This window comes from Mustelus asterias, chromosome 17 (assembly GCF_964213995.1).
Source record: "Mustelus asterias chromosome 17, sMusAst1.hap1.1, whole genome shotgun sequence".
In the NCBI taxonomy this organism is placed as follows: Eukaryota; Metazoa; Chordata; class Chondrichthyes; order Carcharhiniformes; family Triakidae; genus Mustelus; species Mustelus asterias.
Genome location: NC_135817.1, coordinates 72,471,817 through 72,486,490, shown reverse-complemented (window position 1 = coordinate 72,486,490; position 14,674 = coordinate 72,471,817). Strand labels below are relative to the sequence as shown.

General features: G+C 43.5%; 1 protein-coding gene across 1 annotated transcript in view; it reads left to right on the top strand.

The window, feature by feature from the left end:
- Positions 1-630: 630 nt before the first annotated feature.
- gpa33a (glycoprotein A33 (transmembrane), paralog a) overlaps positions 631-14,674 on the top strand; it is a 48,261-nt gene continuing 34,217 nt past the window's right edge. The window contains 1 exon segment of the mRNA XM_078232960.1: positions 631-781. Coding sequence (XP_078089086.1) covers positions 670-781 — 112 coding nt within the window. The 5' untranslated portion in view covers positions 631-669.

Below are 14,674 nucleotides of genomic sequence, written 5' to 3'. Positions count from 1 at the left end.
TCAATTTCTGTGCATAATTTGGCAGGGAATTAAATATTCTAGTTTGCTCCACACTGCCGATGAACAATTCCTCAGTTTCTTTAAGATACTCAGTTGCTTCAGATATGTCCCAGATCCGCGGTGTTGATCTGAAATTGTTCTCTAATTGGTAACTTCCAGTGCAAAACTCCCACAGAAATTACAGTGTGGCTAGCTGGCTGATAGAAAAACCCGCTTTTTAAAAAAATAGTGCTGTACAATTAAGCCTCCTCATTCACCTAACTTGAAAATAAAGCCAGGTAGCGTGCGGTACAGTGGAAATATTCTTCGGCACTTGGAGCATTCAGTTATATCACCGACTGGAGAAACTATGAACGTCCACCAGACTCGACTGGTTTCCATAAACTTCCACCTGAACGTCATTAGCATATCAGAAAATCATTTCGAGATGAGAACATTTTGGGAAATAGTCATGGACGAGGTTACAAAGTGTTTTGTCGCTGTTAAAAGGGGAGGATTTTGTGGTGTTATTAAACTTGAGCTTTGTACAGCACTTGGTCCCAATCAAAGTGAAGGAGCTCTGCGGTGCTCCAATGAGATAGCCCCTGCAATGATTGACATATCCTCATTCTTCCGGGAGCAGGCGATCTGGCAGAGGAGGAGGCAGGTTGGAAGGTTATCACTAAATCAATGCCTTCAGTTTACACTCGCTTCGTGGAGGGTTCGCTCCTTTTAAACATCTCACCATCGTTCAGAGTTGATAGAAGAATGTTTGCTGGAGTTGGGCTGACTCTGTTGTCTGGTAGGTGTTCCGATTGATCTGTGTACCTGGAATCATGGTTGGTAGCCACACCTTACATTGCAGAGAGAGGAAAAAACGAACCCTCGGTTTCGAATTCACCTGAGAATGGAGTTTGGTCAGAGAGCTGGAACTGTATTCATCGTCTTCGTTAAGTGTGAGGGTGGAAATAAGAACTCTGCTCCCATCTCTCTTTGTTTTAACCCAGTTAAAACCAATGTCCACACGCCGTGTATTGGGTTATTCTGATTACTTTTAGGCACTTTGTTTTTTTTTTCTCCCTCGATTCTCTTATTTGTTAAACCAATCACTTCCTCATTCGGGGAAGCTACCAAACCAGGTCAGAGTTAATGGCTAAACTACCTGGAGCATAACAGGAGAGCGAGAGACTAATCCAAATGCAAAAAATTAGAACATACAACAGGCCCTTCGGCCCACGATGTTGTGCCGAGCTTTATCTGAAACCAAGATCAAGCTATCCCACTCCCTATCATCCTGTTAATTCGTTAAGAATCAGTTGAAGGAAGAGCTTTATAAGACGGGCAGTCATTGAAGGGTTGTGATCCGATTTGCCATGTTAAGTGTAAAGAAGAGTTGCAGTGTAACAGATGCTGTGTTTTTTAAAGTATTTAAAGTTTATTTATTAGCCACAAGTAGGCTTACATTAACACTGCAATGAAGGTACTGTGAAAATCCCCTAGTCGCCACACTCTGGCGCCTGTTCGGATACATTGAGGGAGAATTTAGCATAGCCGATACACCTAACCAGCACGTCTTTCAGTGTGGGAGGAAACCGGAGCACCCAGAGGAAACCCACACAGACACGGGGAGAATGTGCAGACTCTGCACAGACAGTGAATTGTTTTTTTGCGAGCGAGGAAATGGATTAAAGGCTTGCCCCGTCCACTCTACAAATCGGCTTTGTAACTGTGAGAAAGGAATAAACTTTTATTCCTATTTAAACTGAACTTTTGTCTGAATTCATGTCACAGTCTAGTTTCCTGCTTGGGCAGGGGAAGATGAGGGTGACAATCTGTGTGCCATGTGCCACACTATTTTTAAAACTTATTTCAAACCTTATCATTTTCAAGGTCATGGAGGCAAGAAAGAACTTCACTCATGCACCCTTGGTCAAAGGTTACAGCTTCCCCAGGGTCTCATTAGCCAACAATTGTACTAACTTGTTCCAGTTATCCAATAACAACATTGATACATAGGAATTAGGAGTAGGCCCCTCGAGCCTGCTCCATCATTCTTGTAACTTGAGCCCCACATTCCTGCTTGCCTCCTTGTCAATCAAGAATCTGTCTAGCTCTGCCTAAAAAAATATATTCAAAGACTCTGCTTTCACCGTCTTTGGAGGAACAGATTTCCAAAGATTCACGACCCTCGGAGAAAAATGTTCTAATCTTTATCTTAAACGAGTGACACCTTATTTTTTTAAACGATGGCCCCTCGTTCTAGATTCTCCGATACAGGAAACATCCTCTCCACATCCACCCTGTTCAATACCCCTCAGAATCTTAAAGGCTTTGATCTAGTTGCCTTGCAGTGGGGCGGCGCAGTGTTAGCACTGCTGTCTCACAGCTCCAGGGACCTGGGCTCAATTCTGGCCTTGGGTGACTTGTCTGCGTGGGGTTTGCATACTCTCCCTATTTCTGCAGGGGTTTCCTTCCACACTCCAAAGATGTGCAAGTTAGGTGGACTGGTCATGCTAAATTGCCTCTTAGTGTCCCAAGATGTGTAGGTTAGGGGGATTGGCCATGGGAAATGTGTGGGGTTATAGGAAAGGGTGAGGGAGAGAGCCTGTGTATGATACTCTGACAGGGAGTCTGTGCAGACCTGATGGGCTGAATGGCCTCTTCTGCACTGTAGGGATTCTATGATTAGTCATGTAAACTCTAGTGGATACAAACCTAACCTCCAATCTTTCATCATAAGACAACACTGCTTATTCCTGGTGTTAGTCTTGTAAACCTTATCTGAACTGCTTCGAATACATTTACATCTTTCCTTAAATAAGGAGACCAGTACTGTACACACTACTCCAGATGTGGTCTCACCAATGCCCTAAATAATTGAAGCATAACCTCCCTACTTTTGTATTCAATTCCCTCTCACAATAAATGATATTCTATTAATTTTCTTAATTACTTGCTGTACCTGTTTACCATGACTCAACAGTGTAATTGTAATAGTAACATGGCTAATCAGATTGTTTATACACTAAAATTGTGGATGGCTGGCTGAGGATCCTGTCACTTGCAACAAAAGGAAGGACAAATTTGAATTCAAATAATGTCTTGGTCAATATGTCCTCCAAATGCTTTACAACGAGGTTTCATAGGGGTGGAACTCTGTCATAAAAACAGCAAGTAATTCATTTCCTCACAGCAAGGTGGCTCAAACTGCAGTGAGATAATTGACCTGAAAATTGGTTTCTTCTGCTCCTTAATAGAGAATGAATGTTGACTGGAACATTGGGAGAACTTTTCTGTTCCCCTCAAAGATGCAAAGGGATTACACCCTTCCACCTGAGCAGGTTGATGGGGCATTTGTCACAACTAAAAGATGCAGCACTTCTTCAGTCCGCTACAAGAATGTGTACTACAACTTATTAGTGGTTGAATGAAATAGGATGATGCCAGAAACTGGGTGTGACTGAAACTTGTGATATGATTTCGCAATTGTGTTTTATAAATTAATTGTGTTTATTTCCCATAATCTTACACCAAGAAATTAAATACTCTGCTGATTTAAATGCACCTTATTTTACTATTTTTTCTCAACATTAATTGACCATTTTACTATTCGAGCTAAAGAATAATTTAAAACCATAAAATGACACAGGACATAAAGAAGCCTTTCAGTCCATTGTAACTAAGCTGGCTCATTGAAAGAACTATCCAATAAGTCTGCCTTCCCATCTCTTCCCTATAACTATGCAGCTTTTTTTCATTTTCAAATAGTTATCCAATTCCCTCTTTGAAAGTTATTAAATCTGCTTCCACTGCTTTTTCAGCAATGCGTTCCACATCATAACTATTTTTCTTCATATCCTTGCCATGACTGTAACACTACATTCTGCATTCTCTCGTTTCCTTCTCTATGAACGGTATGCTTTGTCTGTATAGCGCGCAAGAAACTATACTTTTCATTGTATGCTAATGCATGTGACAATAATAACTCAAATCAAAATCACTTCTAATTCTTTTGCCAATCACTAAAGCAAGGAAGTAATGTAAAATCTGTATAAAAAAAACCAATAGTCTCTTACTGGAGGGGTTAGATATTTGAACAAAAATAATAGTTTCAGGGCCTTCACTACAGCTCCAAATGTTCAGTTCCTTTTATGTCAGATCACAGAATGGTTATAGCACGGAAGGAGAGACCATTTTACTCATTGGTCGGGATTTTAGCCCTCGCTCGTACCAAAACTGTAAATTCCCGCCCGCGGTCAACAGACCTTCCCATTTTCCGCCTCTTGCCCGCTCTGATTTCTGTGGCGGGCGGGGCAGTAAAATTCTGGTCATTGCATCTAGGCTGACTTTCCAGAGGCGCATTTACCTAGCGCCACCCCCTGGACTTCTCTTCCTTTCCAGATAATAATCCAATTATTTCTTAAATACCTTGATTGAATCTGCCTCTACCACACTCTCAGGCAGTGCATTCCAGATTCCAATGACTCGCTGTGTGAAAAATTTGTTCCTTGTGTCCATTGTTTCTCTTGCCACTTCCCTTAAATTTGTGCCGCCTTGTTCGCAATCCTTCCACCAATGGGAACAGTTTCTCCCTATCTACTCTGTCTGGAACAGTTTCTCCCTATCTACTCTGTCCAGATCCCTCATGATTTTGAAAACCTTTATCAAATCTCCTCTCAACCTTCCCGAAGGAAAACAGTCCAAACCTCTCCAATCTATCTTTGAAACCAAAGTTTCTCAATCCTGGATCGTTATTGGGAATCGTTTCTGCACTGCTTCTCATACCTTCACACCTTTCCTGAAGTATAGCACCTGGAACTGGACAGATTACCCTTGTTTTTTTTTTACAGGTTTCATATGACTTCCTTGCTGTTGTACTCTATGCTCCTGTTAATAAACCCAAGATGCTGCATCCTTTATTAACTGCGCTCCCAACCTAACCTTCACCTCCAGTGAATTATGCATCTATACCCCCATGTCCCTTTGCTCTTGTACCTGTTTTAGAATTCTACCCTTTATTTTATATTGGCTTTCCATGTTCTTACTACCAAAATGAATCACCTCATACTTCTCTACATTGAATTTCATCTGCCAATTGTCCACTCATTCCGCAGACCTGCCTGCAATCTTCCTCACTGTCCACAAAGCTTCCAACGTTCATGTATCCACTGTTTTTGAAATTATGCCATATGCACCAAGGTTTAGGTCATTCATTTATATATCAATTCTGTTGTGCAGCACATTTCAAATCCCTTTTTGAAGCCCGTGTCTATCATATCAACAGTGTTACCCTGATCAACCCTCTCTGTTACCTTTATTAAAAAAACTTCTAGTTAGTTGAACACAAGCTCCTCATAACAAATCTGTGCTGGCTTTCCTTAATTAACCTGCATTTTCTCAAGTTGCTACTTAATTTTGACCCAAATCATTTGTTTCTAGAAGCTTTCCCACCAGGTGAGGTTAAACCGACTAGTCTGTAATTCACAGAATCATAGAAACCCTACAGTGCAGAAAGAGGCCATTTGGCCCATCGAGTCTGCACCGACCACAATCCCACCCAGGCCCTACCCCCATATCCCTACATATTTACCCGCTAACCCCTCTAACCTACACATCTCAGGACACGAAGGCGCAATTTTAGCATGGCCAATCAACCTAACCCACACATCTTTGGACTGTGGGAGGAAACCAGAGCACCCGGAGGAAACCCACGTAGACATGAGGAGAATGTGCAAACTCCACACAGATAGTGACCCAAGCCGAGAATCGAACCCAGGTCCCTGGAGCTGTGAAGTAGTAGTGCTAACCACTGTGCTACTGTGCTGCCCGGGTGGCACAGTGGTTAGCACTGCTGCCTCACAGCACCAGGGAGCTGGGTTCGATTCCCAGCTTAGGTCACTATCTGTGTGGAGTTTGCACATTCTCCCTGTGTTTGTGTGGGTTTCCTGCGGGTGCTCTGGTTTCCTCCCACAGTCTGAAAGATGTGCTGGTTAGGTGCATTGACCCAAACAGGTGCCAGACTGGGGCGACTAGGGGAATTTCACAGTAACTTCATTGCAATGTTAATGTAAGCCTTACTTGTGACTAATAAATAAACTTTAACTTTTTCTTGCTCTGGAAATAAAATAATTGTGTGGTAAAATTGTTCTAAAGAAAACTAAAATGCAAAAGTGTGGTTTGCAGGAATACAGGTCTAAGGCTTGTGCTGTAACACGGTGGCACAGTGGTTAGCACAGCTGCCTCTCAGCACCAGGGACCCAGGTTCAATTCCTGGCTTGAGTTACTGTCTGTGCGGAGTCTGCATGTTCTCCCCGTGCCTGCCTGGGTTTCCTCCAGGTGCTCCGGTTTCCTCCCACAGTCCAAAAGATGTGCTGGTTGGGTGCATTGGCCATGCTGAATTCTCCCTCAGTGTAACCGAACAGGCACCGGGGTGTGGCGACTAGGGGATTTTCAAGGTAACTTCATTGCAGTGTTAATGCAAGCCTTCCTTGTGATATGAATAAATAAACTAAAAAACAATTCTGTCATTTGATTAACACTCTTCTTGTTTCCTTGGGAATCTTGACCGTACAAATATAGATGACATGAACTCTCTACCTATGTTTATTGTATGGTAACTAAGCGACCTCCACTAATGTACAACTTTGAACAACAACTTTGAACCCTATTGAATATTACCCATCATTGCAAGTCCAAAAACACATGTCTGAGTCATGGATTATAGCATTCTGTAGTACAACATTTTAAATTAAATAATCCTCATTCATACCACAATTTCCAACCCCTACTAAATCCACAGCACTCTGCAAGGATGGCTGGAAAAACCCGATTCGTGTATACAAACCACTGCCTTATTTTGTTTCATAAAGCAATTACAGCTGAACTTTGGAAAATTTAACCTTCACGTAAACAACTGCCAAGAATTGTTCTTCAAATAATTTGAGTCATCTTGACTTTTGTCCTTTCAGGAGTTTATTTAGTTGAACTGACAGGGCTTAGTGAAGAATTTCTCATCAGTTCCTTTACTGGTTTGAATCTGGGTAGCCATTATCTTACTGTGAAAGTGATCATCTGAGTCTTTTTCTATTCTATTTACCATAATATGCACCTTTTAAAATCATAAAACTGTAAGTTGTAGGAGTTAGACATGCCCGTCTACATTATTGGGGACGAAGTAGAAAGGGTCGAGAGCTTCAGGTTTTTAGATGTCCAGATCACCATCAACCTGTCCTGGTTTCTTCCCCCCCCCCCCCATGCTGACACTATAGTTAAGAAAGCTCACCAATGCCTCTACTTTCTCAGAAGACTAAGGAAATTTGGCACGTCCACTCAGACTTTCACCAACTTTTACAGATGTACCATAGAAAGCATTCTTTCTGGTTGTGTCACAGATTGGTATGGCTCCTGCTCTACCCAAGATTGCAAGAAACTACAAAAGGTCATGAACGAACCTCAGTCCATCACTCAAACCAGCCTCCCACTCATTGACACTGTTTACACTTCCCATTGCCTCAGAAAAGCAGCCAGCATCATTAACGACCACACGCATCCCAGACATTCTCTCTTCCACCGGGGAAAAAGATACAAAAGTCTGAGGTCCCGTACCAACCGACTCGAGAACAGCTTCTTCTCTGCTGCCATTAGACTTTTGAATGGACCTACCTTGCACTAAGTTGATCTTTCTCTACACCCTAGCTATGAATGTAACACATTCTGCACTCTCTTGTTTCCTTCTCTATGAATGGTATGCTTTGTCTAGTGCGCAAGAAATAATACTTTTCAGTGTATATTAATCCATGTGACAAATAAAATCCAATCAAATAGACCATTCAGCCCATCGAGTCTGCTCCTCCATTCAATGAGATCATGACTGATCTGATAGGATAATCCTCAACTCCACTTTCCCGTCTTATCCCCATAATCCTTGATTTCCTTACTGATTAAAAATCTGTCCATCTCTGCCTTGAACACACTTAACGACCCAGCCTCTACAGCCCTCTGGTAAAGAATTTCACAGACTCACTACCTCTGAGAGTTTTAATGTAAGCCAACTTGTGACACTAATAAATAAACTTTAAAAATTCCTCCTCCTCTTTCTTAAATGGGCAACCCCTTTCTCTGAGATTGTGCCCCCTGGTCCTAGACACTCCCACAAGGGGGAACAACCTCTCAGCATCTACCCTGTCAAGCCCCCTGAGAATCCTATATGTCTCAATAAGGTCACCTCTCATTCTTCTAAACTCCATTGAGTGCAGGTTCACTGTACTCAACCTCCTTGTTTAAAAAAACCCCACTAGGATCACTTGGTGAACCTTCTCTGGACTGCCTGCAATGTTGGTATATCTTCAATAAGGGAACCAAAACTTTTCACAGTATTCCAGGTGTGGTCGGACTAGTGCCGCATATAGTTTTATTGTTCACATCTCCTTCCAAGGCTGAGGAAACATAGAAAAACTACAGCACAAACAGGCCCTTCGGCCCACAAGTTGTGCTGAACACATCCCTACCTTCTAGACCTACCTATAACCCTCCATCCTATTACGCTCCATGTACTCATCCAGGAGTCTCTTAAAAGACCCTATTGAGTTCGCCTCCACCACCACTGACGGCAGCCGATTCCACGTTTTCAGTTTTCTCTCAAAGCAGAAGTCATTGACAGAAGCTTTGTTCTGTCCTCCAGCATTGTCTCTAACAGTTTAACGTGTGGCTTAGTGATCAGACTGGACACGGGTTGGACCAAACTATATAGCATTTGGTCATAACTTTCCCTGACTTACATTTTACTAATCTTGTTATATGGTTCAACATTTTACTGCTTTTGTTGGTTGTTTATACCAATCAATGTGCAACATTGAGTCCCGGTAAGACTCTCAGTCCACTTCAACATCATCCCTGTTTGAGCTATACTGATGCAATATATAGGTAGCTAATTTCCCCATTATTTGTAGAACACTTCATACTTGTCCATCTTTAATTTAGTTTCTCATTGATCCATCCACCGCATTGTTGCTTTTGAATTGTACTCTCAGGTTCTGTTGTTGCTCCTACTTTGTTTTATTGGAACATTGAACCAGTTTGCATTACCTTCACGCAAGCCACTGATGTAAATCAGAAACATTACAGATACCGACACCAGGCCACAGAGTACAACCCCCATCAAACTAACTTCAACAAACATCTGTTGCTTCCAAAACTTCCATCATTTTTGTCTATTCCGACAAGTGCCAGGCAATGACCCACCCCCAACGAGAAAGAATTTGACCATCTATCCTTGACATTCCAATCGCCAAATCCCCCACCATCAACACCGTGGGGGGTTGCCATTAACCAGAAATTGAACTGAACCAGCCATACAAATGCTGTGGCTACCAACACCGGTCAGAATTATGTGGCGAATAACTTCCCAAATCCTGTCCTCCATTGAGACGACTCCAGTCCGGGGTGTGGTGATGACTCCCCACTTGCCTGGATGAGTGCCGCTGTGACAACATTCGAAGCTTGATACCATGCAGGACAAAGCAGCTGCTCCATTGGCACTCCGTCCATCACTTAACCATTCACTCGCTCCACATTGGTGCATGATGGTACTGTGTACAAAATTCACTGCAGCAATTCATCTGTGCTTTTATAAAAGCACCCTGTGCATCCATGACCTCTGCTACCTAGAAGAACCGGTGCATGGGAAAACCAGGGCCTGCAGATTCCCCTCCACATCACACACTATCTTGATTAGGAACTATACCGTCATTCCTTCATCGCCATTGGGTCAAATCCTGCAGCTCCCTCCCTAACTGAACTGATAGGAGGGGTTGCGGATGTTTAAGAAGGCAGCTCACCTCTACCATCTTGAGGGCGATGGGTAAAAAATGCTGGACTTGCCAATGGTGCACTCATGCCATGAAATAATTTAAAAACACAGATTTTAAGCTTAATTAGCAAATTGGCTTTAACTTAGAATGCTACCCAATGATTTTCAAATTGGCTTTGATAACCATGAGATTCAATGGGTGCAATCTTACCAAAAAAATTCAGAGTCCGAAAACCGGAGTGGTTGGCACTGAAATCTTGTCGGTTTATTTTTTGGCAGTTGGTAGATTCGCACCGGAAGGGGGGGTGGTGAGCTTATGGATGCCAGGTAAGCTGGCACACCGATTACCAGTGCACTGTGAGACCTCCTGCCCGACAGCTGTGTAACCCCCTCCATTGCGACATGGGTCATCAGCATCGGGACCCTTCCAATGAGTCCCCTGTCACGGCACCCCCCCCCCCCACCCCCCCCCCCCCCCCCCCAAATCTTTGCTGATCACACCATCCCCATCTGCTGATCAGCCCCCCACCTTGATCTCAGGCCCCACCCCCGGCACTGCCAGGCTGGCAATGTTCAATGGGCACTGCCTGACTATGCCCCCGACCACCCAGGGGCTTCATTAGCCTAAGATTGAAACCCCCCCGCCAGTGTAGTTGCCTGATCCTCTTTGGTGGAGACCATGAGTGATTCTAAATGTCCGGGAGGCTGGAAAAGGCCAGAGACGTTAATGTCATGCCAATCATGACAATATCTAAATATCTCAGTGAAAGAGAGCCAGGAAAATGGCGTTCGGTGCAAGACCAATCCGCGCCTGGTGCGACCCTGCTTTTTGGGCCGCTTCCTGGCTCGCCATGCCAATTGACTGGCGCAGTAGGCCAGTAAGATTGTGCCCAATGTCTGTGATAAGGGGCTTGGCCTATCTCCACAGATGGGGCATTAGTGCCAGCCCCCTATAGAGAGAATAAACTATGCACCACATCATAGAAGAGTGTCTAATCCACGGACTCGGCCGAGGCCTATCCACACTCGACACAGCAGGACCGGGAGAAACTGCTTGGCTTAGGGACTTTGCATTAATTAAATAAAATAATAAACATGTGATAGGAAAGCAAGATTCACTGAGGTTTGTATTCTTGATGGTGGAGGAGGAGAGGTTCAGCCCCAGCCACAATCTGGTCAAATGACCTGCCAATGCTACCCATCAGGATGCATATGAATAATTGTCACTTGGATGAGGCACGAGACAATGCCCATGGAACCATGTCCCAGTAAGATAGCAATGCCTTGGAGAGGACGAAAGAGGTTGGGAGAAATGACATTTTAAAAATATTAACCTGAGAAGCTAAGTTTAACAAGTAAAGCAGTTTTTGCTTGGAGAAAGAGCATCTGTCGATTTTTTAAAAAATCAAATATGTGATGTATTTCAATGTAATGTGTTTTTAAATTGTTGTATCATGTGTTTGTCAAACCTTGTTTAATTCAAATGTTTTGATTAAAAATGGTGGTCTAATTTTAAAATGGCCTCTTGTCCCATTGTCCATTGTTTAAGAAGGGGAACAGAGACTTCCCCGGGAATTATAGACCGGTGAGTCTCACTTCTGTTGTCGGCAAGATGTTGGAAAAAATTATAAGGGATAGGATTTATAGTTATTTGGAGAGTAATGAATTGATAGGTGATGGTCAGCATGGTTTTGTGGCAGGTAGGTCGTGCCTTACTAACCTTATTGAGTTTTTTGAGAAAGTGACCAAGGAGGTGGATGGGGGCAAGGCAGTGGACGTGGTATATATGGATTTTAGTAAGGCGTTTGATAAGGTTCACCATGGTAGGCTTCTGCAGAAAATGCAGATGTATGGGATTGGGGGTGATCTAGGAAATTGGATCAGGAATTGGCTAGCGGATAGGAAACAGAGGGTGGTGGTTGATAGTAAATATTCATCATGGAGTGCGGTTACAAGTGGTGTACCTCAGGGATCTGTTTTGGGGCCACTGCTGTTTGTAATATTTATTAATGATCTGGATGAGGGTATAGTTGGGTGGATTAGCAAATTTGCTGATGACACCAAAGTCGGTGGTGTGGTAGACAGTGAGGAAGGGTGTCGTAGTTTGCAGGAAGACTTAGACAGGTTGCAAAGTTGGGCCGAGAGGTGGCGGATGGAGTTTAATGCGGAGAAGTGTGAGGTAATTCACTTTGGTAGGAATAACAGATGTGTTGAGTATAGGGCTAACGGGAGGACTTTGAATAGTGTGGAGGAGCAGAGGGATCTAGGTGTATGTGTGCATAGATCCCTGAAAGTTGGGAATCAAGTAGATAAGGTTGTTAAGAAGGCATATGGTGTCTTGGCGTTTATTGGTAGGGGGATTGAATTTAGGAGTCGTAGCGTTATGTTGCAACTGTACACAACTCTGGTGCGGCCGCACTTGGAGTACTGTGTGCAGTTCTGGTCCCCACGTTACAGGAAGGATGTGGAGGCTTTGGAGAGGGTGCAGAGGAGGTTTACCAGGATGTTGCCTGGTATGGAGGGGAGATCCTATGAGGAGAGGCTGAGGGATTTGGGATTGTTTTCGCTGGAAAGGCGGCGGCTAAGAGGGGATCTTATTGGAACATATAAGATGATTAGAGGTTTAGATAGGGTGGATAGTGATAGCCTTTTTCCTCTGATGGAGAAATCCAGCACGAGGGGGCATGGCTTTAAATTGAGGGGGGGTAGTTATAGAACCGATGTCAGGGGTAGGTTCTTTACCCAGAGGGTCGTGAGGGATTGGAATGCCCTGCCAGCATCAGTTGTAAATGCGCCTAGTTTGGGGGCGTTTAAGAGATCCGTAGATAGGTTCATGGACGAAAAGAAATTGGTTTAGGTTGGAGGGTCACAGTTTTTTTTTTAACTGGTCGGTGCAACATCGTGGGCCGAAGGGCCTGTTCTGCGCTGTAATGTTCTATGTTCTATGTTCTATGTTCTTCTGTATGATGTCTAATTGAACTGGTCATTGGAATTCCTGCAACTTAAGCTTGTAATGGAGTGAATCAATATGAAACAAGGTTCTAACGTTTTGTTTAGGAGAACCACCTGGTTTTAAAACAACCTAACTGGTGGAAAATCTGCATGACCGCCAGTATATACTGATGGTCGCAGATGACACTAAGATGGGTGGAAGAGCAAAGTGTGCAGAGGACACAAAGTCTGCAAAGGGACATAGACAGTCTAAATGAGTGGGCGAGGGTCTGGCAGATGGAGTACAATGTTGGTAAATGTGAGGTCATCCATTTTGGTAGGAATAACAGCAAAATGGACTATTATTTAAATGGTAAAAAATTGCAGCATGCTGCTGTGCAGAGGGACCTGGATGTCCTTGTGCAAGAATCACAAGGAGTTGGTTTGCAGTTGCAGCAGGTAATTAAGAAGGCCATTGGAATTTTGTCCTTCATTGCTAGAGGGATGGAGTTTAAAAACAGCGAGATTATGTTGCAGCTGTATAAGGTGCTGGTGAGGCCACACCTGGAGTACTGTGTACAGTTTTGGTCTTCTTACTTGAGAAAGGATATACTGGCACTGGAGGGGGTGCAGAGGAGATTCACTAGGTTGATTCTGGAGTTGAGAGGGTTGGCTTATGAGGAGAGACTTGAGTAGACTGGGGCTATACTCATTGGAATTCAGAAGAATGAGGGGAGATCTTATAGAAACATAAGATTATGAAGGGAATAGATAAGATAGAAGCAGGGAAGTTGTTTCCACTGGCGGGTGAAACTAGAACTAGGGGACATAGCCTCAAAATAAGGGGAAGCAGATTTAGGACTGAGTTGAGGAGGAACTTCTTCACACAAAGGTTTGTGAATCTGTGGAATTCCCTGCCCAGCAGTTGAGGCTACCTCATTGAATGTTTTTAAGGCAAGGATAGATACATTTTTGAACAGTAAAGGAATTAAGGGTTATGGTGAGCGGGTGGGTAATTGAAGCTGAGTCCAGAAAAAGATCAGCCGTGATCTTATTGAATGGTGGAGCAGGCTTGAGGGGCCAGATGGCCTACTCCTGCTCCTAGTTCTTATGTTCTCATGTATACATACTCGGATGATTAACTGGAGATATTGAGCAGGTTGGTCCTATATTCATAGGAGTTTAGAAGAGTGAGATGTGATTTTATTGAAATATATAAAATACTGAGAGGAGTGCCAAGGTTGATGCTGAGCAAATATTTCCTTTAGTGAGGGGAGTCTAGAACAAGGTGACACAACTTAAAAGGAAGGGGTCTCCCATTTAAGACATGAGGAAGTTATAAGTTCATTTTTTAGTGTCGCAAGCAGGCTTACATTAACACTGCAATGAAGTTAGTGTGAAAATCCTCTAGTCGCCACACTCTGGCAACTGTTCAGGTACACTGAGGGAAAATTTAGCATGTGGCCAATGCATCTAACTCTCATCAACTTTTACGGATCCACCATAGAAAGCATTCTTTCTGGTTGTATCACACCTTGGTATGGCTCCTGCTCTGCCCAAGACCACAAGAAACTACAAAGGGTCGTGAATGAAGCCCAGTCCATCACGCAAACCATCCATACATTGACTCTGTCTACATTTCCCACTGCCTCGGAAAAGCAGCCAGCATAATCAAGGGCCCCATGTACCTTGGATATTCTCTCTTCCACCATCTTCTGTCGGGAAAAAGATATAAAAGTCTGAGGTCACATACCAACCGACTCAAGCACAGCTTCTTCCCTGCTGCCATCAGACTTTTGAACGGACCTACCTTGCATTAAGTTGACCTTTCTCTACACCCTAGCTATGACTGTAACACTACATTCTGCACCCTCTCCTTTCCTTCTCTATACGGGATACTTTGTATAGTGCAAGAAACAACACTTTTCACTGTATACTAATACATGGGACAATAAT